At 36.9% G+C, this 25952-nt stretch overlaps 1 protein-coding gene across 1 annotated transcript; it reads left to right on the forward strand.

Annotated features, from left to right (window-relative positions):
• Positions 1-860: 860 nt before the first annotated feature.
• RB195_016986 (uncharacterized protein) lies at positions 861-22404 on the forward strand (the record flags this gene model as incomplete). The annotated part of the gene is made up of 24 exons (XM_064183767.1): positions 861-908; positions 1030-1173; positions 2641-2751; positions 2805-2927; positions 3053-3136; positions 3561-3685; positions 3813-3891; positions 4153-4249; positions 4349-4545; positions 6520-6709; positions 16073-16148; positions 18732-18780; positions 18840-18983; positions 19048-19191; positions 19395-19515; positions 19677-19816; positions 19925-20041; positions 20144-20229; positions 20442-20589; positions 20650-20781; positions 20979-21069; positions 21521-21644; positions 21819-21957; positions 22279-22404. 24 exons carry the CDS (start codon positions 861-863, stop codon positions 22402-22404), a joined length of 2835 nt encoding a protein of 944 aa, XP_064039648.1.
• Between the last annotated feature and the right edge of the window lie 3548 nt (positions 22405-25952).

The raw sequence follows: 25952 nt of genomic DNA on the forward strand, positions 1-25952 counted from the left end.
TCGAACGTTAACCAGTGCTAATTTCTCTTCCGCCTGAGCTCCAATCGTGTTTGTTTTGCTAATTTTTCTAGCTCGGATCCTGGCGACGTTCCGTTGTAAATCAGTCGTCAGCTCCTGGTTATATGACTGCTCTCATCATTTTACAATACAGGTGATGAACATACGTCCCCCTCCGCTTTTACTGTTCGAATTTTTTCTTCTTTTTTTGTGATAGCTGAATAGGCAATAAATCGATTATACAGGATTACTGTGCACTCCTGTCCCGTTTAAATGAACCTTTCCTTCGCATAATTTTTAGGAACACTATCGATTTCCTTTTTAATCAAGCAGCAGCTCAGTTTATAAGTGATTATGCTTTCAAATCAACCGAAATCCCCCTTGACCTGCCCTCAACATCGTTTCCCAAGGGGAAAAAAATTTGTTGAGTGCAGTCATTGTAAAAGTACGCAACCACACCCCTGTCACGTATTTTACGACTGAATCACGATTTTCCAGCAGCTTATTTTGATTCGTTGTTTCCCGATTCACTGTGTTAGTTACGGTGTTTATATTTGTGTTGTTTTTTGTGTTTCCCATCTTTTATTGGAATTTTCCTGTATGAGGGCCATATAAATGGGCCACAACGTTCTCTTCTTCAACTTAGAACTCTTCTGATTCTTTTCCGTTGTTTTGTTGTTTTTACTGAACTTCTTCAAATTTTTGTGGTACCTACATGTTTCAATGAAGTTAAAAAATACCGACGTTTCATCGTTTCGAACATCGCCGACAAAATCATCGATTTGGTCTCTATTTGTTCACGAAATTACGTAGTTTCTTGCAGATTTCCAATGATTTGATGTTGAACGCTGTGACGAACAACTATGGCTGCCGTTGACACGATCGATTATGATTATGCGCATCATTTTTGGGTTTGTTTGCGTCCATTTTACTACTTTATGTGTACTACTTAACTTCTTCCCAAGCTGCTCTTCAAGTGTTTACATTGTTATTTCTACAAACATGTTATACCGAACAAGTATAGTTGTTAAGGGCGAGAAGCATCTCGGTTTTCATGTACTCTATGAAAATATGAAACATGGCGAAGAAACAGTGAACGAAATTGGACAATTCATCAAGGAACGTCTTGCGATGGAAGAAGAGTATGGAAAAATGTTCACTAAATCTTTGAATCGGGTAGGTTTTCTTGTCGCCGAAGCCTTGTCCTATTCTTTCGTGAAATAGTGTGAAGCAATTCACTTGCGCTCAACGACTATGATTTTTAAACTTGGAACCGGTATAATTTGGCTACCGAAAGGGCATTCGAACGGTTTTTTTTTTACCTGCTGAGATCATTGCATACTGTATGTGAATAACTGTGAAGCTTACCGTTTCCCTTTCAATTCTTCTTTTCAAAATGTAAGCGGAGTTCTTTCATCAGATGAGTGAATACAAGGGCAGCACTTGTCGGAGATCGAACGCTGCCAGCCCGCACGATTCTGGTTCGAAAAGGGGCTTTCGTTTCATATGTGCGCGTGTAGACAAAACTTCTCGAAGAGTGCTTTAAGACTGGATAGCGCACAACGTTCATTAATGAAGATATCGAGATATCTCGAGGCTGGCTTTTCCGCCGACCGCTCACCATGGTGGGATTGTGTTGCCGCGGCTTTTTTTTTTTGATGGTCTAAGTTCCTTTCTTCTGCTTTAAGTAGACTTCTCAAAAACAGTTGTTGGCCAAGCCAAATAATCCATGTTCCGCGTATTAAGCTGCAAATTCTGCGTTTGCCCCACTTTGTATTTTTCGGTTCCATTTGCTTGTTGCTTTTTTAGATATGGCTTTTCTAATTTTGAGCTGCTTTTCCAATTTTGATCGATGGGAAATGTTTTCTGGAGAACTTGCCCCGTCGTTACGTAGGCGTGAATGTCTGAGTTTCGAGCAAAGACAAGTATGAAAGTCATATTAAAGTGAGGTCCTGAAAAAATTTCTTGAAAGAATGCAATTGTTTGTTATGAAAACATTGTCTATGACTTTAGAGTGCTGATGGTGTTGTTTATTTCATCGCTGCTGTTAACAATAATATATAGTAGATTCGACATCGAATAATGTCCATAACTTTTTGGATTATCCCAGCAACAGTTTTTTTTTTCTTTCTTCGCTTTTTTTTCAAAAGGAAGACCAGGTTCAGCTACCGACTTTTGGCTAAAACCGAGTCTTGAAAACATTTCAGGATTAGAAAATGCCCAAATGTGCCTCACGGCCCTCGTTCAGTATACTGGCTGTAAGTTAAATCCCCTCTACGACAATGTTCAATCATATTTTTTTGAAATTGAAATAATCGAATGACGCATATGGTTGTGCCCATTGTATGTAAACCTTGTCTTTATCAAAAATTGTATTAATTTCTGCAAATGGATTACAGCCAAACACTAAACTCGGTTGAAATTATTCGACTCCACAATCCACGAGTTTTGCATAGTTGGATGCCTGTTTCCCTCCTTTGTTCTGTATATTCTTAAATCGCCGATACAAATCACCGATTTTGAACTTATTGTTCAATTTCTGGTGATTGTGGATGGATTTTAGTTCGTTCATATCTATAGCTCACGTTTACCCTTAGACTGTGTTCGCCTCTCACATCAGTAAGTCTCATCAAAGTTATTTAGGTGTCATCATTTGTTTCAAACGGATCAAGTCTAGAGTGTGGTTGGACGCTTGCCAAGGGAACTTTTGAGCTACTAGCTGAAATTCACATCATGCTTGTGAAAAATCTCCAAGTGAGATTTGATTGTTTCTAATATTTTTGAGGAGGAAAAATGTTTGCTTTAAGGACTTAGGAAAAGAGATTGCAAAATACAAAGACGAACTGACTAAAACACGAAAAGAAGCGAAACAACAAGATATCATTGATGCTGTGAATCTCATGCAAACAACCACCACATGTTTGCAGAAGGTGAGTTTCTGAATCGTGTGAGGTATCTTTTGAGAATCCTGTCCTTTCAGTAGTTGTGCAGTAAGTTGGAGGCGCGTTTCTACTACTGACTGATTTATTATTCAATCCTTAAAGTTATTTTTCAGTCTAAGGAGACATATTTTGCACGATGCAATGAACTGGATAAATTGAAGAAGGAATCGAATGTTAATTTAAAAGAAGTTTCAAAGGTTAGTTACTGTAGTATGTGTTTGTTTCTTTACTTTCGCCCCTCAAAGTTAAGGTTTATGCTTCTATTTTGCCTATACTCCCAAATTTATGTTAACTATCGTAATTATTGTGATAGATGCGATAGTCTGAGCCGGTGCTCTGAATCCCTTCACTTTTGAGCGGTTGGCGAAAGGACTCCCTTCACTTGAGCTGCACCCGCAAGAGCTAAACCCCCTTCATCTGAGGAGTGTTCGGCTTCTCCCTATCGCACTTATGAGTATTGGGTATTACTTATGCCCACTTTTACGTACAATATATATATATATATATATATTAGTACATGTTATCCAGTACATGATAAGACTTTATCTCTGATATTCCGAGCTAGCTGCTCGCTTGCTAGTTGTCACCATACTGATCCTTGAGTTACAAACTTTTTTATAGATGGAATCAAAAATGTTGAAATCTAAAGAAGAGTATCGTGCCTATGTCGATAAGTACGAAACGGTACGCGTTGACTTCGAAGAAAAAATGGAAAGAGCGTGCAAAATGTTCCAGTCCCATGACAGGTAGTTTATTCTTACTCTTGTTTAGTCTAGTTCCGTGCTTTCGTTCTCAATTTTGCAATACCGTATTGCTACAGCCTTCTCTGTTTTTTCCCTCTCCGGATCCTGTTGTAAGTGTGGAAATTTGCAGGTCACATTTTGCTGCATTACAACAATTCCTTTTGATGTATGCAACACATCACCAGGAAGCGACTATTGCAGCGCAACAGGTGAAAGCAGAATTTTTGGTTGATTTTTTCGAATCTTCTTTGGAATCTTCCTTGCGTTTTTTCTTTCTTTTCGCTCTTTTTTATTCTATTTTTAGCTTGTCGATTAGACAATCCTCCATTTTCATTTTACTATTTTGTTAATCACTACATCACTCTTCTCATCTCTTATATGTTTGGAGGCGGGCTCTTTCCTTTTTGTTGTTGGCTTTGAAATCTTATGGAAAAACTTCAATAGCGTTTCGTGCACTCCATTCCTTGTAGGTATCTGGTCAGTTTCGTGAATCACTGCAACAGCTCAGTGTAGACGTCATGGTAGCGAGATTTGTGCGGCAAAAATCTACAGGAATGGAAAGGCCACGTAAGTACCCATTTGTTCTTCTTATTCTTCATCAAATATGTTTCTACATTTTTCTCTCAGATACATTTTAAAGAAGAGACTAAAGCGAAGTTAGTTTAGAACCTGCTATATTCGAGGAGCCTTCGGATTCATCAGTGGTATCAGAAGACGACACTCAACGACAAAGTGGTTCGGTACCATCATCAAGTTGCTCATCAGGTGTTGTTCCGTCAAATCCACCTCCACTTGCTCCAACTGCTGATGGATTGCTATCGCTGGACCCAATAGATGCTTGGTGTGAACCGCGAGAGCCGCAGGTAGGCCTCCGTCTAAATTTCTTTCTTTTTTCCGCAGAATTTATTTTTATTCTGTTCTTTAACAAACACATGCTTCATTTATGTTCTACGTGTATTCTCCATCACTTACGCAGAAATAATTGTAACTGTAATAATTAAATATTTCACTCTTCTCATGAAAAAATACTCGAAATAGATTTTTTCAATCACCACGTAACACTCTCATGTAATGGTTTGAAAGAGCAATCTGTTTCTGCAATATCCGCTCATGATTCTGAACGATTCTCAAGTTTCTATAGCTTCTGCTCATGTTTTTCTTTTACTCATCCAGATACCGTTATCTTCATCACTTCTTTCTTTGTTCTTAGGACTTTGAAGTGATTCCCTCTCCCAATCCGTTTTCACAGCAAAGCTTGCACGTAAGGCGGCGGTCCCAGGTACTCTATTATGGCCGCAGTGATTGTCTTAGCTGTATGCTTCATTACTGAGCCTCACGTTATCAAATCCAGAGTAATCATTTTAGATAACTTTCCTCGTCTTTTCAGTTACCAGTGACCACTCTGGTCGTAAACATTCACCACCTCCGAACTGACTCTGTGCCACTAACCGCTAACTTTTTTCGAGACTGCAAACACAGCTTTGCAGTTCGTGAAAAGTCTGCGCCGCGATGCGAAGTGTTTGAAGATGTAGTGTTTGTTTTATTACTTTTTGCTCTTACTTGTTAAAACTCCTCGTCGGTCTCACTCCCCTTTGGGAACGCCTATAGCTGCACATATACTTTATGCGTTATGTTAACCCTGAGGAACAGAAAACTGGAATATCTTTCAAAACTGCTAGGAACTGCACTACTTTGTTAACACTTTATTTTTGAGATTTTTCTCTCGTGATTGTATACAAAGCCGCCTTTTTCTAAAAGTTCACAGTCTTGAATATCAATTAACTTTAGCAACTCAGAAAGTTTCTAACTTTCTTTTTCAGCGCTTTTAGCCTTTTTTTAAGCGTTGATTTAGAAACTGCATCGGCTTGTGAAGGTCATTCTTTGCTTTACCTACCTATATGTTCTAAAAATTTGTTCGGCTTCGTTGAGCTTGTATATTTGTTGCAATCCTAATAGAGACGGATTCCCAGCAATTTGTCTTGACATAAGCTAGTGTTTTGAGGATTCGTCCATGCGTCTAAAGAAGGGAAGAAAATTGGATTGGGAAAAGAGTGTCAGTTCTCAGTTTTTCTCTCTTCTCAAATCTGTGCGAAGAAGCATCGCCTTGTTTTACAAAGTCTTTTTCTCGCTGCATAAGTTGATGATATTGTTTGTTGAGAAACTCGATTTGTTCAAAGTAAAGGTTGCAATAGATTTCTTTGTTCTTTAAAATTAAATCTTAGTAGATTATATCTTCAAATTTTCACTACCACCCAGAACTACTATTTGGGAGATGTGTGTCTTTTTGGATGTAATTTGGCGGTGTAAGTATGGATATAAAGTGGTATAGCCACTGTTTCCTTAAAAACGATGGCAACAATTCTTAGAACTCCGAATTGGATATGTCCAATTTTAAATCGAGAGATTTTTGTCTGAAAATCAGCACGAGAAGACAAAAACTGCTATGGTTCACCTCAATATTGTAATAGTAATAATATCTGTCCATGCGATATTGATTTCAGAGGTTATTTTTTAGTAGTCTTCATAGCTTTCCTATTCTCTAGTCCCTACCAACTCCATAGCTCCAGTGAGATGCAGAGAGGACACTCGAAAATATGCAAAGGGACCTAATCTAGGTTTTGGCCGAACGAGGTAATTGAATTCAGTATGGAATTCATATCGAAGGAAAAAGTGATAGATCTTCTCATATTCTTTTCCTCCTATTCTCGCCGCTCTCTTATTTTCTTCAGTAATGTGGTAGCAGTTGTTAACGGAAATCAAGTCTATGCTTTCCATTTTTTTTATTTGTGGTTTTTTTTTTTCGTTTTGTACGATTGAATAGTTCTGGAGTGTTTCAGGTCCAACCATCACCGACTGCCTCACATAGCAGTGATTCTACTGCTGGTGGAGTGCAAACAGTTCCCGCATTCTCTGCTTCCGTTGGAGGCACAACGTCAACTGGACGACAGAAACTGTCCTTGTTTCTTCCAAAAAGAAAGAAAACAGTATCACAAAGCAGTGGTAACGAGGAACACGAGAATACTGGAGGTTAGTGGATTCTTCTGTTTTTAGAGCGTTTTTCTTTTCGGAAAGATGGAATAATGCTTGTTTCATTGCCTTTTTCACTTTACGTATCATTCGAGTTATTTCACTCTCGAAGAGTTTGAGAAATGTCCAAACATGTGTGCATAGTTTAAATTTTAAGATCAAATGAAATGGTGCCTGTTTTATTTACGAAATGTTTTACTTTAAGATCACATGTACAAAATATTTTTACTTGTTTGTTGTTGTTAAAAATAACTCCATGTGTATGATAGCTGTCAAATTTAGATGAAGTTTTGAATATGAAATCATTCAACTGAATATAATTTGGCCACAGCTTTTCAAGGCATCCGAATAAATAGAGTTAAACTGAAAATGAAGTGAATTTATGTCCAACTATTACACCGATGACTATTATCTGTAAGGATATTTTAATAACTACGAGACGTTTTTTCAATACTACATTATTTATATGTCTGTTTTATATTCGTTTTCACCGCTTTGTTTTATTGAATATTAATTTTGGATTACTACACCGATTTTTCTATCAAGTGATGTGAACATGTCAACCAAAAACCACTTTGTTTTTGACTTGTAAGTAATAGGTATTTATGGACATTTACTTTCTACTATATTTTATTCTATATTTTGTTTTTGAATCGCAATTGACTTTTTAATCTTTCAGAAATATTCAGTTCGCTTCTGGAGATGCATTTCCTTTTTTGGTTCTTTTGTTCCTCACCATTATTTCTATATTCTGCTATAATCATCCTTGGCCCACTAGGTTCTTTTTTTCTTGGGCTTATCATCAAAACAAATGAACCGTCGTCTGTTTAGCATTCTGCACTTCGCTTTTTTTGCTCTATCTGCTCTCCACTTTTATCCGTATACTGTTTCAAGAACTGCTCCTTTGTTTGAATGCTGCATCAGCTTCTTACGCTCTAAAATGTATCTCACTTCTTTTCCACATAGTCTATTCTAGGTTTTTTTTTTTTGAAATTTGCTAGTAAGTCATTTTCTTAAGTGCTTTACTGAACAGGAAAATTTCGTTCATTTGAATGATTGATGCTTATCTAACTAGCCTCGTTTTCCGGTTTTTCTTAGTTTGGCTTTCGTTGATATTGATCTACGTGCATTTTCGGTTAGTCACTTCATAAAGTAGTACTTATTTTGATTATTTCATTTGTTTGGTGCAGTTTAACAAAACTGCGGCGTTGTATTACTTTGTTCGCCATTTTGCGTTCCGTACGTCTGTCATAAGAAAAGGGCATCATCCTTTTCAAATTTATTCCTTTTCTGTCGATCAATCAATTTTCTGCACAAAAGACCAAGTTTGTCTCTACAGACTGAGAATCTCCTATTTCTCTTGAGCTTTTCCCATTTATATTTTTCTCAATTAGCAGAATTTGGATTTTTTTGAGATAGTTTGCTTATTCCGGTACATTTAAGCAGAATACATACCATTATGGTGGAAGTAGTTCGCTAAGTAAGGCTTTAAAAAAAGATCCGGGGTGCTTAATAGGTCCCAATGATTTTATAGGCATTGACTGTGTTTCTCAGCAAATGTTTCATGTTCCTTTCGAATGTTGAGCAGACATTCTTTCGTGCGATTTTTTGTTCTGCTTTTTTTTCCATTTTGTTTTTTCGTGCATAATCTTGCTCGACTCGTGTCATCACGGTGACGTTTTTCTGAAATTCCAATCGAATTCCGACATAATTCTGTTTCTAAGGAATCAGTCCAAGCCTAATTCTCTCTATAGTGAATTCCTTTTTTTTGTAGGATTCAAGATTAGTGGGCATACAGCTCAAAGTTGTCTCTTAATTGTATTTTGGTATGAATTTTTACGTTAACTCAAATCTATATGGAGTGCAATTACTTCATAGCTAATTATCCGTTTTCAGATCCTCAAAAAGATTCACGTGTCTACATGCAGAAAAAGTGCGTAAATTTGCTCGCAGTAAAGTGACGTTGCTGTCAGAAGACATGTATTCTGATTGATTTGTTTGGGTTAGATGGCATGTGACATCCTCTTACTGTTTTTAGTTCATATTTAGTTCTAGTATTTAGTGTATTATTACGTGTGTTAGCGAACTATGACCAGGACTTGCGTCAATTCTTGGTGGGTCGTGAATCTCGACCTTGTTAAGTGCGTTTTCATAACTTGTCGAGTTTCTCTTTCCGTTCCCCCCCCCCCCCCCAAATTGATCCCTTGAGAAACTTGGAGCCTCATTTCGTTCCCAGCTGCGATTTTGGTTTTGGTTTTGAAACATTGCAACATTGTTTATAGCTATGCACTTAGGGCATGTACAACAACTTTTTGCGACGAACTCATCGGCATATGGTAGTTGCATTGGTTTTATTCAGAAGTTAATGACCAAAGCCTCTTAGTAGCGATATTTATACGTTCCCGACTTTTAATTACAATAATGCGTCCGTCTTCACTAAATCGTTGACAGCACGCTTCGTGAACGACTCTCATCTCCCAGCGCTTCTAATGGGAAAGTAAAGCGTTAGCGGAGAATAATTTGAACCCTATCATCCACATTTATTTCCACTTGCATTTGCATTCCTTTTTCTGAAATCTCCTATTCTTGACTAACTTCGAATATTCGAAATTTCGAATCGAAATTGAAACATTGAATACATTATCCAGATTCGAAACGAAAACTGGGAAAGTATAGATAATATGGTGGTATCCATAGTTGCAACGACCAATTCTTGACTAATCAGGATCAGGAACTCTTGTGGATCGAATGGGGTTATATCCACATTTGAAGCCGAAGTATTCACATATTTATCCGATCATATCCAGTATGTTATGTTAGTTGTGTAGCTGGGTATATCTTCCGTTTCTATCTGTTCATTCGTCTTCTCTGGGCTCATTTTTACCTCAGCGGGCGAGTGCAGCGCAGTTGGTAAGAGGCCCGGCTGTGATTGCGCGATCGGCCAATGGTTCGGAATCGTCCTAGTGCCAACCAAGCTCTCTATTTCTCAGTGGTCGATAAAATGGGACCAGAATTGTCTTGCGAGAATAAAAACACTAACTTGACAAATTTGCTGGGCTCCGCAAGTCATTGTATAGGCCAACACGCATAAACCTCGACGACACCTAATTGCAGTCAAACGCATTGGCGCATCCCAAGCGGATTGATGCGGCAGAGGCCCTTTATCCTTTATCATTGATTGGTATCCTCCATCCAAGGATTCTGTATGCGCTTTATTGCGAGCTAATGCTAGAAATATTAGCAGAGAAGTCTTATTAAATTTTATCCTACAAATATATTAGTATTCACATTTATTTTGTTTGCGCTACACAGTGTCTGAAGTGTTCCCTTTTCTGTTTCAATTATTTTACTATTACAGCGCTTTCATAGTGCTTTCGTACAAGAAAGAATTCAGTTTTGTTGAGTTCCTTCGTGCATGCATTTCTTTTTGCTCAGGAAATTGCCTGGAAATTTGAAGGCGTGCATTGAATGCTCTTTTGCCTCTCTATTATCTATTTACTTTTGGGCGTCACAACTTTTCGAACTCGCCCAACAGATGAATGGTCGTTCTTTCGTACACTAGGCGCATGGCTTAGTCTATATTAGATGCTATAAAATATTTCCTTATTAGATTCCTGAGCCTTTCATCGCGTCTTTCGTATGAGATTATTGTTATTGAGCCAAATATGCGCTGTTCTCTCTGAAGTATTCCTTCTTTCATGCATGCTCTTAGGGACAGCAAAACTGTGCAACTGGCTTATGAAATTTATGTATACTGATGAGTTTTGAGCTTTTTGCATTTTTTTTTTTGGCTTTATTAGGTTTTTGTTACTTGATTTTATTTTACGAGAATGGTTTGAAACTTTCTCGAAGAATTTTTGCAAACGTTATAACTAATCTGGAGATTTTTCGCCTTATTCATTTTCTATTCTTGAACTCGCTGTTATTTTGTAACCATGTATTTGTTTCGAAAAATGAATCTGAGTGTTTTTCTTTTTGTTACGAGCGCCTGGTCTTTTTATTTTGAATTCGTCTGAGGTCTTTCACCGATAAGTGTTGCTAACTTCTGATGTTTTAAACTACAAATGCTTCAGTCTTTCCTCTTTCTCGCTTTCTTTTTTCTTCTTTTGGTGGTTTCTTTTCCGACTTGGAGGAAAAGTTTCACTATGTTCGTTTCGAAGAAGCTATGAAAAGTATTATATTAATTATACAAATTACAAACTCCGACCTCATTCGTTATTCATTTCGGGGCTTTGTTTATTTTTAGCTGCTATTTATTCTGAATTCCCATGACGTTTTTTTTCTTCATAAAAGTCCGAGTCACGTGGTGACATTTACGGAAATTACATTAAATTATCAGAAGCGAGAACTTTTATTCGAAAATCTAGGTGTCGGCTGAGATTTTCTAATATTTGTTTTATCTAGTATGTTCATTGCTGTTTTATGTGACTTTGAAAGGTTTTTCTACTTTGATTACTGACTTTTTGTTTGAAATTGAGCTCACCTAACTGTGTCGAATCTACTTAAGGCATCTCTATTTACTCTCATTCAGAATTTGTTAACGCAACGATTTCAATTTCACTCTCTAAAATAGATCGGAAATGGAGACCACCTAAAGGAACTTATGTTCACGTTTTGTTTTACAGTGAGTTATGACGTTGTTCAATTACATGGACAATAACGAGCCTATGATTCTTTTACTCGACTCTAGATGATGCGAGTAAAATTTTGAGCAATCTTACACAAATGAGTTTTTCTGTTCTGTTTTGCATTTTATCCGTTGATTAGTCATTACTTCGAATTATCTCACATTTTGCATCCAGAAACTTCGTATTCAACCGCAACCTGCCGTTGTGTGACTCAGAAATTTATTTTAAATGACTCAGAAATTTGCATTCATTCAGCAGATTGTGCACATTCTTCCTATATCTGATTGCAACTAATTAAACAAAAATCGCAAAATGTATTATTTCCTATAAGTTCCTTCCCTGCTTTTCTGATATTTTTCATTCACAAAGAAAGATATTCCAATCAACGGCAAAAACAGCAGAAAAGTCAATAGTCTTCGTCAATGTGACAGGTAGATTGTTGATTTTTCTTTTTGGCCAAGAACTCAGGCTGCTGTGAGTTAAAATGTTGACGACCGTGGAAAGAAACTTGCGGCGCAACCTTGTACATAAATTTCCTATTGCTGGTTGAGGTTGATAGTAAGAAAACATAACAATTTTGCTTCATCCTATGTAATTATATGTTTTTATTCAATAACACTGTGCTGGTTGAGGTTGATAGCAAGAAAACATAACAATTTTGCATCATCCTATGTAATTATATGTTTTTATTCAATAACACTGTTTTGGGGCGTGTGTAGCGCAGTCGGTAGAAGGTCCTGCTGTGATTGCACGATCGATCGGAGGTTTGAAACCGTCCTAGTGCCAACTAAGCCTTTCATGCGCCCGGGGACGATAAGTTGACACCAGACTTGTCTGGGAGAATAAAAACTCTAGCACGATCATTGGCTGACCTCCGCTAGTCATTGTGTAGGTCAACATCCGTTCGAAAACCCGATTTCCAGTAAAATGTGTTGATGCATTCCAAGTGGATTGATACTGTGGACACTTAATCCTTTTAAAAATGCTTTAAAGGGAACCTAATGGAGAACTATGTCTAGCCTAGCATTGTAAATCTCGGCTGTGCATTCTAAAGATTTTATGCTAATGTACATGTCTCTGCTAATGGAACATTAGGAAATGCTCCAAACTCTAATGGGTTACCGCCCCTTTTCGCTTTCTTCTTAACGACTTTATGCAAAGTTTGGAAGGAAAACACATGTTTTTTCTTCCAAAAATAGTAATAATCAAGTTGAATACTATATACTTTCCTGGAAAGTATGCTTTCATAGAGAGATTGAAAAAGAAAATCTTCGTGGAGATGTTTTTGCATACTCGTTCATTGTGAAGCTCGCAAAGTCGTGAATATTCATGATTTCTTTTGATCGTTAGTTGTATGTAGTCAACATAGTCACCTTACGCTTATTTCTGTTTTATTACAAGAATTTTCTGTAATTTTGCATACTTTGATTTGATTTGATACGATGATGAAAAGAAGAAGCTGTGTTCTAGTTTTCTTTCCTTTTTTCTGTTAATGGAAAAATTTCCTACTACTTACCCAGCCAGTCCTTCTATACTGCGTAATTCTCTAAAGTTTTCCATTAAGAATGCAATCGGAAGATGTTTATAAGCTCTGGACAACTGTTTCAAGTCTGTTTCAATGTTGAATTATATGTCTCATACAAAAAATAAGTATCCGTCGAAGTTTTTCCTTCTCGTTCTCTGTCGATATACTCGTTAATTGCAATCTCAGGTGGAATAGATGAGCAGCGGCTGCATACTATACATGTATGACGCATGGATATCCATCGCCAATCTGCTTAGATTATTATTCGCTATACGTCTCGCATTCCCGGCAAGTAGGACAGTCTTGGATTCTTTTCCCACAATCTAGATTTTTTTCTCTGAATGACTTTAGAAAAACGTAAAATTTCAGACAGTAAAAGATTGAAATTCTTGCAAGTTCTTGTGATTTTTGTTGTTCGTTTGGTTTTTTTTTTTTTTGTTTTTTTTCACACATTTCATAGTGTCGATGAGAAGTAAGAATTAAAATATATCGCAGCTGACAATGAACACTAAAGATTGAAGATATATCTTAGCTTTTTTAAAGCTTTAAAAATTTTGAGAGGGGTACATTCTTTTTTTTTGACATTTTATTTCGACTAAAAATCATCAAAAGTTAAGCGTTTATCGAGAAGGAAGCGGTAAAAGAATAGCCGCTATGAAGGTTGGAAGGGCTTGAAAAGATTTAGTTATTGTGAATTTAATAGTATTTAACACTTCATATTTAAGAATGAAAAAATTCGGTAATACCACCGCAAATGGTTGTCTAACGGTTATTGAGCAATCTACTGTCCTTAAGTACCACGAAAATTTTCCCTAAACGTACGTTTTTCTCTAGGGCGACACTTTTCCCCTATTTTTTCGTGGCAAAATTTTTACCACGTTTCCTATTGGTGCTCAAGCGGATATTAGGAACTTGGCAAATATAGTTAAGGGACTAGGAGCCCACAATTCCTAACAGTTATTTAGGCTTTCTCAGTGGAATCTATGCCAGAAATTTTTTTATTTTACTGGTGAACTACATTGTCCATAATTTTACACTTCTGCTCATTGTAGTTTACAGTTAAATTTGTTTTTAGTTCCTACTTGCTACTTGCCGAACTCACTTACCGCTTCTTCTTATTTTTGAATAATGGAAAAGAATTGAATGTGAGGGTTCTTCCCTTCCAAGTCTATTAAGGCAGCAGAATGCGTGGGAAGTCGATTACTTCATTTCTCCGTCCGGGAAAATGTGATTCTTCTTACGAATGCATGTGCAATTTCAAATTCAAAATATCCTATTCATACTGTATTTCTCTGTTTGTAGTTTATTAATGCCAACAAAAAAGAAGTCAGTCAAGAAGAAATGTTATAATGATGTCAATAGCCCGCATCCATTTAGCTTCTGGCCATTTCTGAAACTAACTCAAGAGTTTGATGAAATTAAATTGTTTCGCGCTTTTTTTTGGTTTCACAGAAGTTCCGCTACATAACTGGTTTTCTCCTAGATGAAGAAAAAATTGACCTCCACGAATCAGTTCTTTTTTCTTCTGAAATTTCAGAGCTCCCATTTCTAAAGCGATTTTACCCTGTTCTGTTTAAAAAGTTCAAATATTTATTTAGTGAAGATATATTATTTAATATATTTATGAAGATATTGATATTGATTTGATATATTATTTATATTTATGAAGATATTTTATTTAATATTTAATGAAGATGACGTTGAGTATTTTCTGTATCACAAGACCTGCATACCCACGCTATCCTAGCAACGCTCATCCCATCCATTATTCCTAAGTGAATTTTAAGATCGGGTTGCCTTGGTGAGCAATTCTTGCATTAGGAAGTAATCAGTGTTAATGGATTTGCAATAGCTTCCTTCTGATTATATTGAAGCAACAGTAGTTGAATTAACTATGAAAACCGTTGAGGTTTAAGTGCAGCCCTGTTTTAAGTGTTTTTTTTTTCAGATTCAGTATCCTCAAGAGGTTCAGTACTGGTTTTTTTCCTTTCTGTTTTCAAAGACCTTTCTCAAGTAATCTCATTTATTCTGTTCGTTGCATAATCACAGCTCAATTATTTCGCATTCGTCTTTTCTCTCTTGTCTTGTACTTTTTTCTTCTCCTTCTTCTGTATAACTTCACAAATTTCTCATTTCTCTTCTGCAGAATGTTGCGAGTTCTTCGCAATCGTCGACTAGAACAACTATCCGGATATGATGGTGGTGGTGTTGGTGACGATGGGTTTATAGCAAAAACCGCTTCACTTGAGGATATTTCCCTAAAATCAAATTTTCAACACGATCATGTTCTCGCTGGGAGAACAGTGAGTGAACGACCGTTACCACAACGTGACGAGTCACTGGAGAGAAATAAACCGATTTGGAGATTCTTCAGAAGGAATTCGAGTTGTGGAAGATCGGGATCAGCACCAGCGATCCTACGACGATGTAAAGAAGGTGTAAACAGTTAACATCATTCAGAAATAATCAATTCCACTAAAATTTGGAATTTACGTTTTCACTTTTCTTGTACAGTTTTGGTGCTACAAGAATTCAAAGACGTCTCTCACACTTTTTACACCACATTGAATTTTTTAAAATGTTTTGGAGGACTCCTGTGATAAAAATTGTGGAAGAAGAATTGAAATATTTTTTTTTTTTTGCTTTTTTTGCTTCCTTTTCTCCAAAATTTTAAGCCAGCGTTAAAATCCGTTTAATTTCTACGTGATTGCTCTTCTTTACTTACCTACTTTTTATCCTTTTCTTCCTCTTCTTCTCCTTCAAGTTTGAGACATTAAATTTTCATTGGATATTATAATACGTAAATATAATATATAAATCGATTTATAAATTAGATATTTCTAAACTTCTTTTGACATTTTTTCAAAAAGATGCCGACAAAACTGGTTTTAAAAAACACTTATTTTGTGCGGAGTTTACTAATTTTTTATTAGGTATTTCCCACATTTTTTTTCCTCGATATTGAACCTATTGAAAAGGTTTTTGCGGGCTATCGGTGGAAAATAAACCGTCGTTGACGATACAATGTTTTCTTTCTAAGTTAGTTTTTTGAAGTCAGTTTCTTTCTAAATTAGTTTTTATGAATTCTTGTTTTGTGATGATCAAAGAAATGTTCTGTCAATAATGATTAATTTCAGCTAGTAAAATATTTTTAATTGAACTGGGTTTTTCTTCGTTTGCGAGAATAAAGATTAGCCGAGAAATTTGCAGGATTGTTCAAGTTCCGCCAGAATCGTCGTTCAAAAAAGTCCATGCCAGATGCAACAGAAAAGTCGGACGTGGTCAGGTATGTCTATTTTGCATTTTGAAGTTTTTTTTTTTCTTAGTCTTTGCATGAGCTCTGGATTGCATCGCAAAAAAAAAAGGCAGCCGGCAAAATTGGAACAATTTAGCCGTCTGCTTTTTTTTTGGAGCAATCGCTGAACAAATTTTATTGCCGTCGGTCTATCGCGTTCTTGCATTGCTTAATGTAGCTGTGGGGAAAAGACAAACCTTCTCTGGAGGGTAATACTTCGAAGGCCTTCACATCCATCCATTGCAGCGTCACTATTGCTTCTTCAAAGAAATGAATGTCATTTGTTAACTATTTTATCATACTCCTTACTGTAAATCAGTATTGCTCGGTCTTCTCCTTATCTTATGCTTTATCAGCACTTTTTGCGGCGACATTCTTGATAAACCCATGGTTTGATCTCAGTTTAAACTCGTTTTTCCCCTTTACTGGATAATTTTAAGCATGTGCAACTCACATACGGTTGCTTCGGGACTGATTTAGATATTGTACCTCATCGTTGATTCGTTCTCATTGATTACTTGAATAAATTTTTGCACGACAGAGCGTTTTACTTAAAGGCATCACCCCACGAATCTGGGGTGGTGTGGGTTTCAGGAGGGTTATGCCTATATGGAGTCGTAGATTATGGAGAGAAGGGTGATTCTGTCCATTTCTTCCTAATTGTCGTAAAAAATGGCCCGGAAGATGAGACGGCGCGTGTACAAGGCTGGCGCGCTCCAATCGAACTCGTTGTAGGAAGTAGCGCGTCGGAACGCTCGAAGCCGTACCTTCTGGGCCGCTTTTTTTAACGGAAATTAGGAAGAAATGGACGGAATCACCCTTTTCTCTATGATTCACGATCCCGTATACGAATACTTCACCTGAAATCCGTACCATCTCAGATTCGTGGGGTGATGCCTTTAAGTATTTTATTATCGTTCACTTCTCTTGGTCTCTTCTCTTCTCCCTACCCTTCCTTTCGTTTCACATTTGCTTCTGTTCTTCAAAATTTATCACATCATTTATTAATCACATAATAGTATTATAACCATTGTCATTACTCAGTTAAGTTCTATTAGGAGCTAATTTATAACATAACTATTGCTTTTCCACACATAGACTCTGCTTATATATAAGATCCTGCTACTATTAGATCTAGATTTTCAGTATGGATCCTGAGAAAAATAAGTGTAATAATGATAATTATGACATGATCTTAGATTCATATTTTGTGGAAAAAAGGGACACATTGCTCATCCAGGTCCAATGGACCAAATGGTATGCACATAAAATCAAATGGGTTCACGTTGTCTTCAGAATTTGAGTTCCATTACGATTTGGAAGTCTTTTTTTTTCGTGAAATTAGATGATAGGATTTGAAATTTGAAAAGATCCCAAGAATTTTTGATCATTAGGTATTTCACTTCAAGAATTCGCTAATTTGCGAATTTTTCAATGTTCTTTGCAAATAAATGTGGTTATATTTCTAATCTAATGTCGGTTTTAATCTGGTATCTTTGATGTAGGGCGCGAAAGCAGAATCCGCATTTGTTTGTGGGGTAGAGAATCGCTCCGGAAAAAGTGAATGATTCAAGGTTATGATTTCTCTCTTTGCCCTTTCCTTTCCTTTGTCATGACATGTTCTATGGATTTCAGTATCATATTTTGAGGAAAAAAGGAGACAAATTGCTTATCAAGGTCCGATAAACCAAATCGTATACCCATATAGAATCATTCGCATGTCCACTGTCTATAGAATTTGAGTTCCGCGACAATTTAGGAATCTATGTCTTGTGGAATTAGATGAATAGTTGCTAAGAGAGACAAGAATATGATAAATCCCTAGCATTTTGAATCATTTGGTATTTTACCTCAGCAATCCACTAAATTTTAATATTTTTCTCAGGCGAATAAAATGATAATTTCATAGTAATGTCGCCTTTAGTTCGGTTTTTTTAAATATGGAATCCGAAAGCAAAATAGATTCCTTTTGTTCGCGCGATATAGAAGCGCTCCAAAAAAAGATGAATGGTTCACGACTGCGATTTCTCCCTTTCCCCCTTTCCTTCCTTTTTTTTTCTTTTTTGATGTCCATTGTCTGTTATTGACGTTCAATAAAACAGTTCACGTGTGCAGATATCACTACATCAAATCTAGCCTGATATTATTTTGATTGACGTTTTACTGAAACATATCATTTTCTCTCCGCATTGTTACGTTACATCAGTAGACGTTACATCTTTAAAAACTTTCTTCTCTCAAGGAATTTGCTAACTAATTTCATTTGTTATGCCAAAGATAAAATATCGGAGCGAAATGTAATGATATAAACAAGTTTGATTTTGATTGAGAATCGTCATCGGGTTGCGGTCAGTATTTCTTCTCGCATTAATGTAATCGTAACACAGCGCAACATGACGTAGGGTAACGCCCGTTTCGTTGCGCATTCGAATACGATCTTTCTCTCGGGCAACTGGCTGAGCGTTTAATGATTGATATTGATCACTATTAATAATGTTGTGATATATGTTTATGCCATGAAAGTATTGTTGGCTGCACCACAAACAATCCCCCTGATCAATGTTTTCGTTACAGCATGGACGATGTTCACAGCACTGCAAGCAGCACTAAAAGCGATGAAAAGGTTAGTTTTGAGGGTACATTTTCAAAGATAACATATTCTCCAACAAGAACCACATTCAGAGGATTAACGGTTCAACGAGTCTTCTCGATCTACCTCTAGCACCACCTCCTCCACCACCTGTTGATGATGAAGGGTATACGATAAGGGAGCAGGAGAATGACAAGGAGGACACAAATTGGTCATCCTGTAGCAGTAGTGATGAGGTGTGGTTTTAATCTATAAGTTCCGTAGTGTCCGGAAGAATCATTTAACCTTTTTCTTCTCCAGGATGAAAACACCTTACAACAATCCAAAATTCGTAGTCTAACTATACGACCCGCTGACTCGGCGAGGACAATGAATGCGTCAGTGGATGAACTACGTGACGCCATCGGACATATCAACATATGCAGAAGTAACACGTTTGATAAGGTAAGTTGTGTTTTATTTGATGGCAACGAATAATTACGTGGTTTTGCTGATTTCTGTGTGGTTTCCCTCAACCACTCCCATTTTGCCTTGTTCTGCTTGTGAACTGCCCTGCGGTTTTTGCCCATACATAAAATTTCAGTTAATTAATTTATTTTAATAATTTAATAGAACATTTAATTGCTTTAGTAGTTTCAAGAATTCAGGATCCTTGGACGATTGGTTCGAGCCGTCCACCGATGTTTTCTCAATCTCTCAGTGGTGGCAGTTTGAAGCCGCTTCGACCATGTCACACAGCTGACGGTCGATTTAGATCTAACTTTAACGGTACGTTCTCTTTTCCTCGGATAATCTTGCTTTTTATGACGAATATCATTGTTTATTTCGCTTTCTCGTAACATTTCTTTCATAGATGAGATAGATGATGTGTTTAGCGATCTTTTTATTTTCTTTCCAAATATTTTTCGCAAATCTCCATCCTCGTTTAGAGTCAGAATTCGGCAAGAATGATGTGCCGTTGAACTTCTCTGCATCAATGGGTCCCATAGCAGGAATGGCTCGAGCACGGCCAAGAAGCAATACTCCAACTCATAATCTAGCTTTTGGCATGGGAGCAGCATTGAGGAAGGTAACTGATGCGATTAAAATGATTATAGCCTTGTCAGTGCTTAAGAATTTCTATAACTATATTAATCTCTCCTACTCATTGACCAAATGCTTACTTTTTGTAATCTAGGATTCGGTTGGTTCCTCGGAGTGGGGATCATCGTTTGCGATCAATAACGGTGATGGAAATCATTCGCTAGGAGAATCGTCATTTAATCTTTCCCAATCTACCGCAAATCTTATGCAGGTCATCCAATTTCATTGTTGTTACCTACTTCGGTTTCTGTTCTTAATTGAAGTGTAGATCTTTTTATGGCATCTGTTTTTTGAGTGGATTTGTTTTTTGTAGGCCACTATTAGTGAGCATCGAGTTCCTGTGGCGATGGCTGTGAATGAGTATTGTCATGTGTGGTTCAAAGGCGCGAAAGTGGAAGAGTGAGTCGTTTTTTGTTTCTTTCTCGTCCCCCTTTTTTCCTTAACGTTTCGCTTTTTCTTACTTCCAGCTATTAGTTCCGTACTAGTCTAGCTATTCTTCTCACTTAATTAGTAACGCGAAGTATGAGTTGCGAAGTGCATCTTTCATCTTACTGTATAATTGTTGTTAATTATGAATTTACTTTTCCCGATATTTTTAAAACCATTTTTAGCCGTATATCACGAACATTTGGCACAGTGCTGATCTCATTTGCTGCTTCGTCGTTGCCGTTCTTGACCGATGTACACTCAGATGTTGAACCATTACAGTTCAATATTTCTGATGCAGACGTGATTAAATCAGTCGTGCCAAATAAACAGGTTGATGCGAAAACTTCATCGAATTGAGTTTCATAAAAAAATAGAAAAATAGTGTTTCAGCTTCTTCTGCCTGATTCTGTTGCTTCGCAACATGGTCCTTCGTATCATTATCAATTTGATCGTCTTGGACTAGCGAACTGGTTGCTCGGGCAACAGAAGGAAAAACCAAATGCTGCTTTCTTCAATGCAGAGGTAATTGGTGGTTGAAGTATTCATTGCTATTCGTTATCATTTTTATTATTATTTTATATTACCGCTGATGAATTTTTCTCTGTTGTAATGATTTTTTTTTTGCAGTTTTTTCGTGGTGCTAATATCATTTTGTTTTCGACAGATTATGACTAATTATGTATATCTTTTTTATTTTTATATATCCACCACCATTTTAGGTGGTTCGTTATGAATTATGCGATGATGCACGTGTTACTCAACCTCCTTTGTTGATTACGAGTTATTGGAAATGTGAAGATGATCATACAGGTGCGGTCCTATCTGTTTCTTCTTATTATTGCTTTTCTTTCCAGTTTTTTTTCTCTTTTCTAGTTCCACATCCAACGTACCTGTTCTAGAACGTTTAGAACGTCTCATATCGTTAGAAATAAAATGTGAACATAGTATCAGAAAGCATCGTGCACAGAATTCCTTGTAGTTTTTTTTCTCAGTCAACCGTTTAAGGCAAGGCAAGTGTTTCATTGTTTTCTTTGAGCATTTATGTTGAAGGATACTATCGGGAGTGAGGCAAAAGTGGAAAACGCCGAAGTGAAGCAAATTTTTTTCTCATGACGAACAAAAAGAGATTTGTTTTTATTAGGTTCCTATTTTTTCTATTCAATTGGTGAAGCATAAACAAAAGTGAAAAATATGGACTTCTGTCCCACTGCTCCTGAAGTGAACGGGTTACTTTTTTTCGATTCAGTTTTGTTTTATTCAGATGTACGATTAGACTATCTGCTCAATAGCGAATGCGCTGTGACAACGCCTCTACTAAACTTGGTCTTTTCCACGAAAGTTTCTGGGAATGTAAGCAATGTAACATCCGAACCTTCGGCCTCCTGGTAAGTTGTAGATAATGTTTCTTCGTTAGTTTTTAAGAATTGTTTATTTTCTACTTTCCTACTCTTTTATGCTCGATAGTTTTACAACTACAATTACTTATATTTGCATGAGTTCGCATGTTAATTTGCTTACGGAAGACAGAACGTTTTTTCAAATTTAATTTCGTTATTTAGGTCTGCTGAAACTAGTACATTGTCATGGACTGTCACAGAATTATCCAGGCACGGTGATTGTGCAGGTTCACTTAAAGCTCGGCTACATTTATCCGGTGATGGACCATCGCAACCGGCGAATGCCCATGTTCAGTTCCAGGTTAGTGTATTTCTTGTTATTATTGCATTTGATCTGTTGAAAATGGCAATAACAGTGGAAATAATAATCATCATTTAATTTGGTTCGTAAACTCTTTTTTCCATTGTTTCTGAATCCTTGACCTGTGTGAACTGGGATTTTGTCTACTCTTGGAGAAATCCTGATACAGTTTAAAGGCAGCATACCACGAATTGAAATCCGTACCACCCCAGATTCATGGTATGCTGTCTTTAAGCGTGAGAGTTTTGCGTATTGAGTTTATTCTTAAGAGAAAAGCCATAGATCTGTCAAGTGTTGAAAATTCTCAATTTCTGATTACAGTGCTCGGATGCCACGATATCTGGAGTAAATATCGGAATAACCTCTTCTGACTCATATCATTTATCGATGGTACGACGGAAAGTGCTGGCGGGAAAGTACTTTTGCGAACCGGAAGTTCGAAAGTGATCTACTACCGTAACGCTGTAATTTTGTACACATTCTCAAAGACATACTTTATCTACTCATCCTTTCTACATCTCACTTTGTTAAATGAGCTCAGACCTCGTACCTAATCCACTCGTAATGTTAGCATAGCCATCATCGTCCTGAGAATTGTTGAGCACTGGGCTGGATTCATCAAATAATCATCTTAACAAATGCTTAGGTCACTAGTAGCGCATTATGCTCAAGAATTCGTCATGGTGCTCCCTCGAAATCTAGGGGTTGGGGGATTTCCTCTCACACGTGCCTATTCACTGCGGTGCTGTGAGCTAGGCTCTTGCGGTGTTTGCCTTGGGGTTTATACACTCATTTTTAGAAAAAAAAAATGAGCTTAGTTATCTTTTCCAATGCAAACGTAACGTACTATATACAGACCAATCGATATGGGTGTGACGGGGATTATTTACAGTAGCATACATGCTAGAATGAATTGGAGCAGAGTTATCCATGGAAGTTTGAAAGAAGAGACTATACATGTACTCGACGCAAGTTTTTGCACAATTTTGACGTGGAAATCATGTGAATGGAGTGTTTTTTTCTCTTTGAAATTTAAGAAAATCCTTTCGTCCTCAATTATTATTCCGATTGTGTAGTTGGAAAATTGTGTATGAGTACTTTAGTCCTTTTTTTGTTTACTCAACACTTCTAGGAAGAAATACTGATTTCTTTTTCGCCGAAACATCCTTTCTGACAATGATCCCACCCAACAAGTTTTTCCATATCGTTCTAGCCTCTTTTTTTTGTAATTTTAAGAAGTGTATGTGTTCCGGCGACATACTCCAGAAAGTGCTATTTTCGTCCCTATCTTTTTTCTTTTGGCTTTTTTGAGATACGGTACTAATTCATCAAATTGAATTGCTGTATCAAAAAAATCAAATCAAAATTTTTCAATATATCACTTCTCTACTTACATGGATAACATCTCCATCTCATTTCAAAATCCAAACCACTTCCACCATTTCAATCGAATTCTTCATCGAGAGGTTGTCTACCTCTCATTGGCCACGATTTTACAGAGCCATTTGAAATTCCATTATATTGTTCGAAATTTTATACGCTGTAACTTTTTCTTACCAAATGTTGTCGTACATTCAGCCGGTCATCTTTTTTTTTTCTTCTTTACCCTAGTTATACACATCTACGAGTACGTTGGTTTTTCCCTTTTTTAAGGTTTTAATTTTTTTATCACATTGTGATATGTGAGCGGTTTCATAATAATGTAGGGTTATTTGTGTATAATAAATTTACGAGTACCTTACTATTGTTCTTTGTGTGCATTTGACGAGACTGTTCATTGGGTTCAACGCGAAATTGTTGGATTACTTCTTTCTTCTTCTTGGATTCTTGGAGGAAGTAAGAGAAGAGGAAAAAAGATAGAAAATTTTTCTTCCTTCATTTGAAATACGGTGAGATCTGCAACAAATTGCTAGCGATTGATGTTCCTTGCAAAGTAACATGTATCGAAAAACCACCTCGCCATACGATTACAGTAATCAAGGAGATAAGACTCTGAGAAATTCATGTAATTGTTGCGTTAATCCAACTATGAAGAGTGTGAGAGTAACCGTACAGTCGGTTAAAAATGACCTGAAGCTCGGTCCATTTGCACAAGGCCGCGATCAAGGTGGGACAATTGCTTGGTGCTTCTAAGGGTCGGGTCCCAATCCGATCGCAAACGCCAGTCCATCGTAGCACTTTGAACGCAGCCGTTTAACTGACTGAGGTTGGGTGTCGTTTTGATCCGATTAAATTTACTACGCTGATGATGTGTCCGCAACAAACTTTCAATTGCCAATAACGATACCAACAGTAATAATTAATATAATATTTGAACATTGCAAAGGAATCGAAATCTCACCGACCCTCTTCATAGTAAGATGTCATATTTAATTCGTTTTTTATTCTACTATTTATTTTTAATTTATTTTATTTTTAATATTCTCTGACGAAGGCGACAACGCCGAAACGTTAGCCGTAATAAAACTTGTTAACAATCTTGGCTGTTGCTTAAATTTGACTATCGACAAGATGTCATATTGATTTTTATGAGCTGTACACGAAGTTGTTAATTGATTTTATTGGCTAAAGTTTTGGCAAATCACCTTCATCAGAAGAATTAGCGAATAAAATCCACTAAGAAGCTCGTGTAGAGGCCATGAAAAAAGCAATACAGGGTGATATTTGTTTAAAATGGTACTTATAGCAATAGCAGTGAACGTATAACTCAGCACACGATGAATAGCAGGAGTCGATACCTAGTGGTGTCTGGACCACTGCAGAATAAAAATAAAAAACTGTGCTCTTTAAAGAACATGCTTATTTCTGCAAATACCTCTTATTTCCTAACACATTTACAAGTAACTCAACAAAAGTAAGCACAAGACTCAAAATTGTTCAGTCACAACACATCGGGGTTGAAAAGGAACCATTTCGTTTATTTTCTCTTGTTGTTAATCATAACGAATGCATATGCGTTCTTAGTGAATTGAAATTTGAAAGTTGCTTGTGAACTGCAAAAATATCCTGAACGGTGAGCAGATGGACTGATGCGAAGTTTGAATCCTTCGGTATTCACACTATTAAAGACATCACCCTACGAATCTGAGGTGGTACGGATTTCAGGTAGAGTATTCGTATACGGTACAGTAGATTATGGAGAGGTGGGTGATTCCGTCCATTTCTTCCTAATTGCCGTAAAAAACGGCCCGGGAGATGCGGCGCCGCGCAAGGCTAGCGCGCTCCAATCGAACTCGTTGTAGAAAATAGCGCAAGGGAGCGCTCGAAGCCGTATCTTCCGGGCCATTTCTTATGGCAATTAGGAAGAAATGGACGGAATCACGCTCCTCCCCATAATCTACTATGCCGTATACGAATACTCCACCTGAAATCTGCACCACCTCAGATTCGTGGAGTGATGCTTTTAACAATATAGTGATCGGGTTTTGGCCAGAAAACGGTGGGTTAGTGGTATTATTACTATTTATTATTGCTAATGTTATTTATTATTACTATTATTTATTTATTTATCTATTTATTCATTTGATTGCTTATTATTTATTATTATATATCATGATTATTATTTGCGATTATTACTATTTATTACTATATTATGTTATTTATTAATAGAAAATTGACTAAGTACAGAGTGCTCACTAAGAGCCACAAGATTCCACAATCACAAGAGTCCTTGAGGGCATCATTTCAGTAGGATACAGCCTTATTGTATGTTTAGTTTGTTTACCATTGGAGGAGAAAGAAAATATAAAGGAATAACGATTGGGAGTTTAAAGGATATTGATCCAAAAATCCTTAGAGAAGGAATCAACTCATTTCCTTTTTTTTCATCTACCACAACGGAACCATTTCGCTGTCATCGAAGTCCAGCCCCATTTTACCCGACGATTGCCCCATATCCATACGATCTATGACATGCTCCCTTTTTAATGTCCGTCCCGTCAATCGATCGGTCGATGATAGCAGACATATGAGCTACTGCTACCGCTTTCCAAGCA

The sequence above is a fragment of the Necator americanus genome, chromosome II (genome assembly GCF_031761385.1).
Source record: "Necator americanus strain Aroian chromosome II, whole genome shotgun sequence".
Taxonomy (NCBI): domain Eukaryota; kingdom Metazoa; phylum Nematoda; class Chromadorea; order Rhabditida; family Ancylostomatidae; genus Necator; species Necator americanus.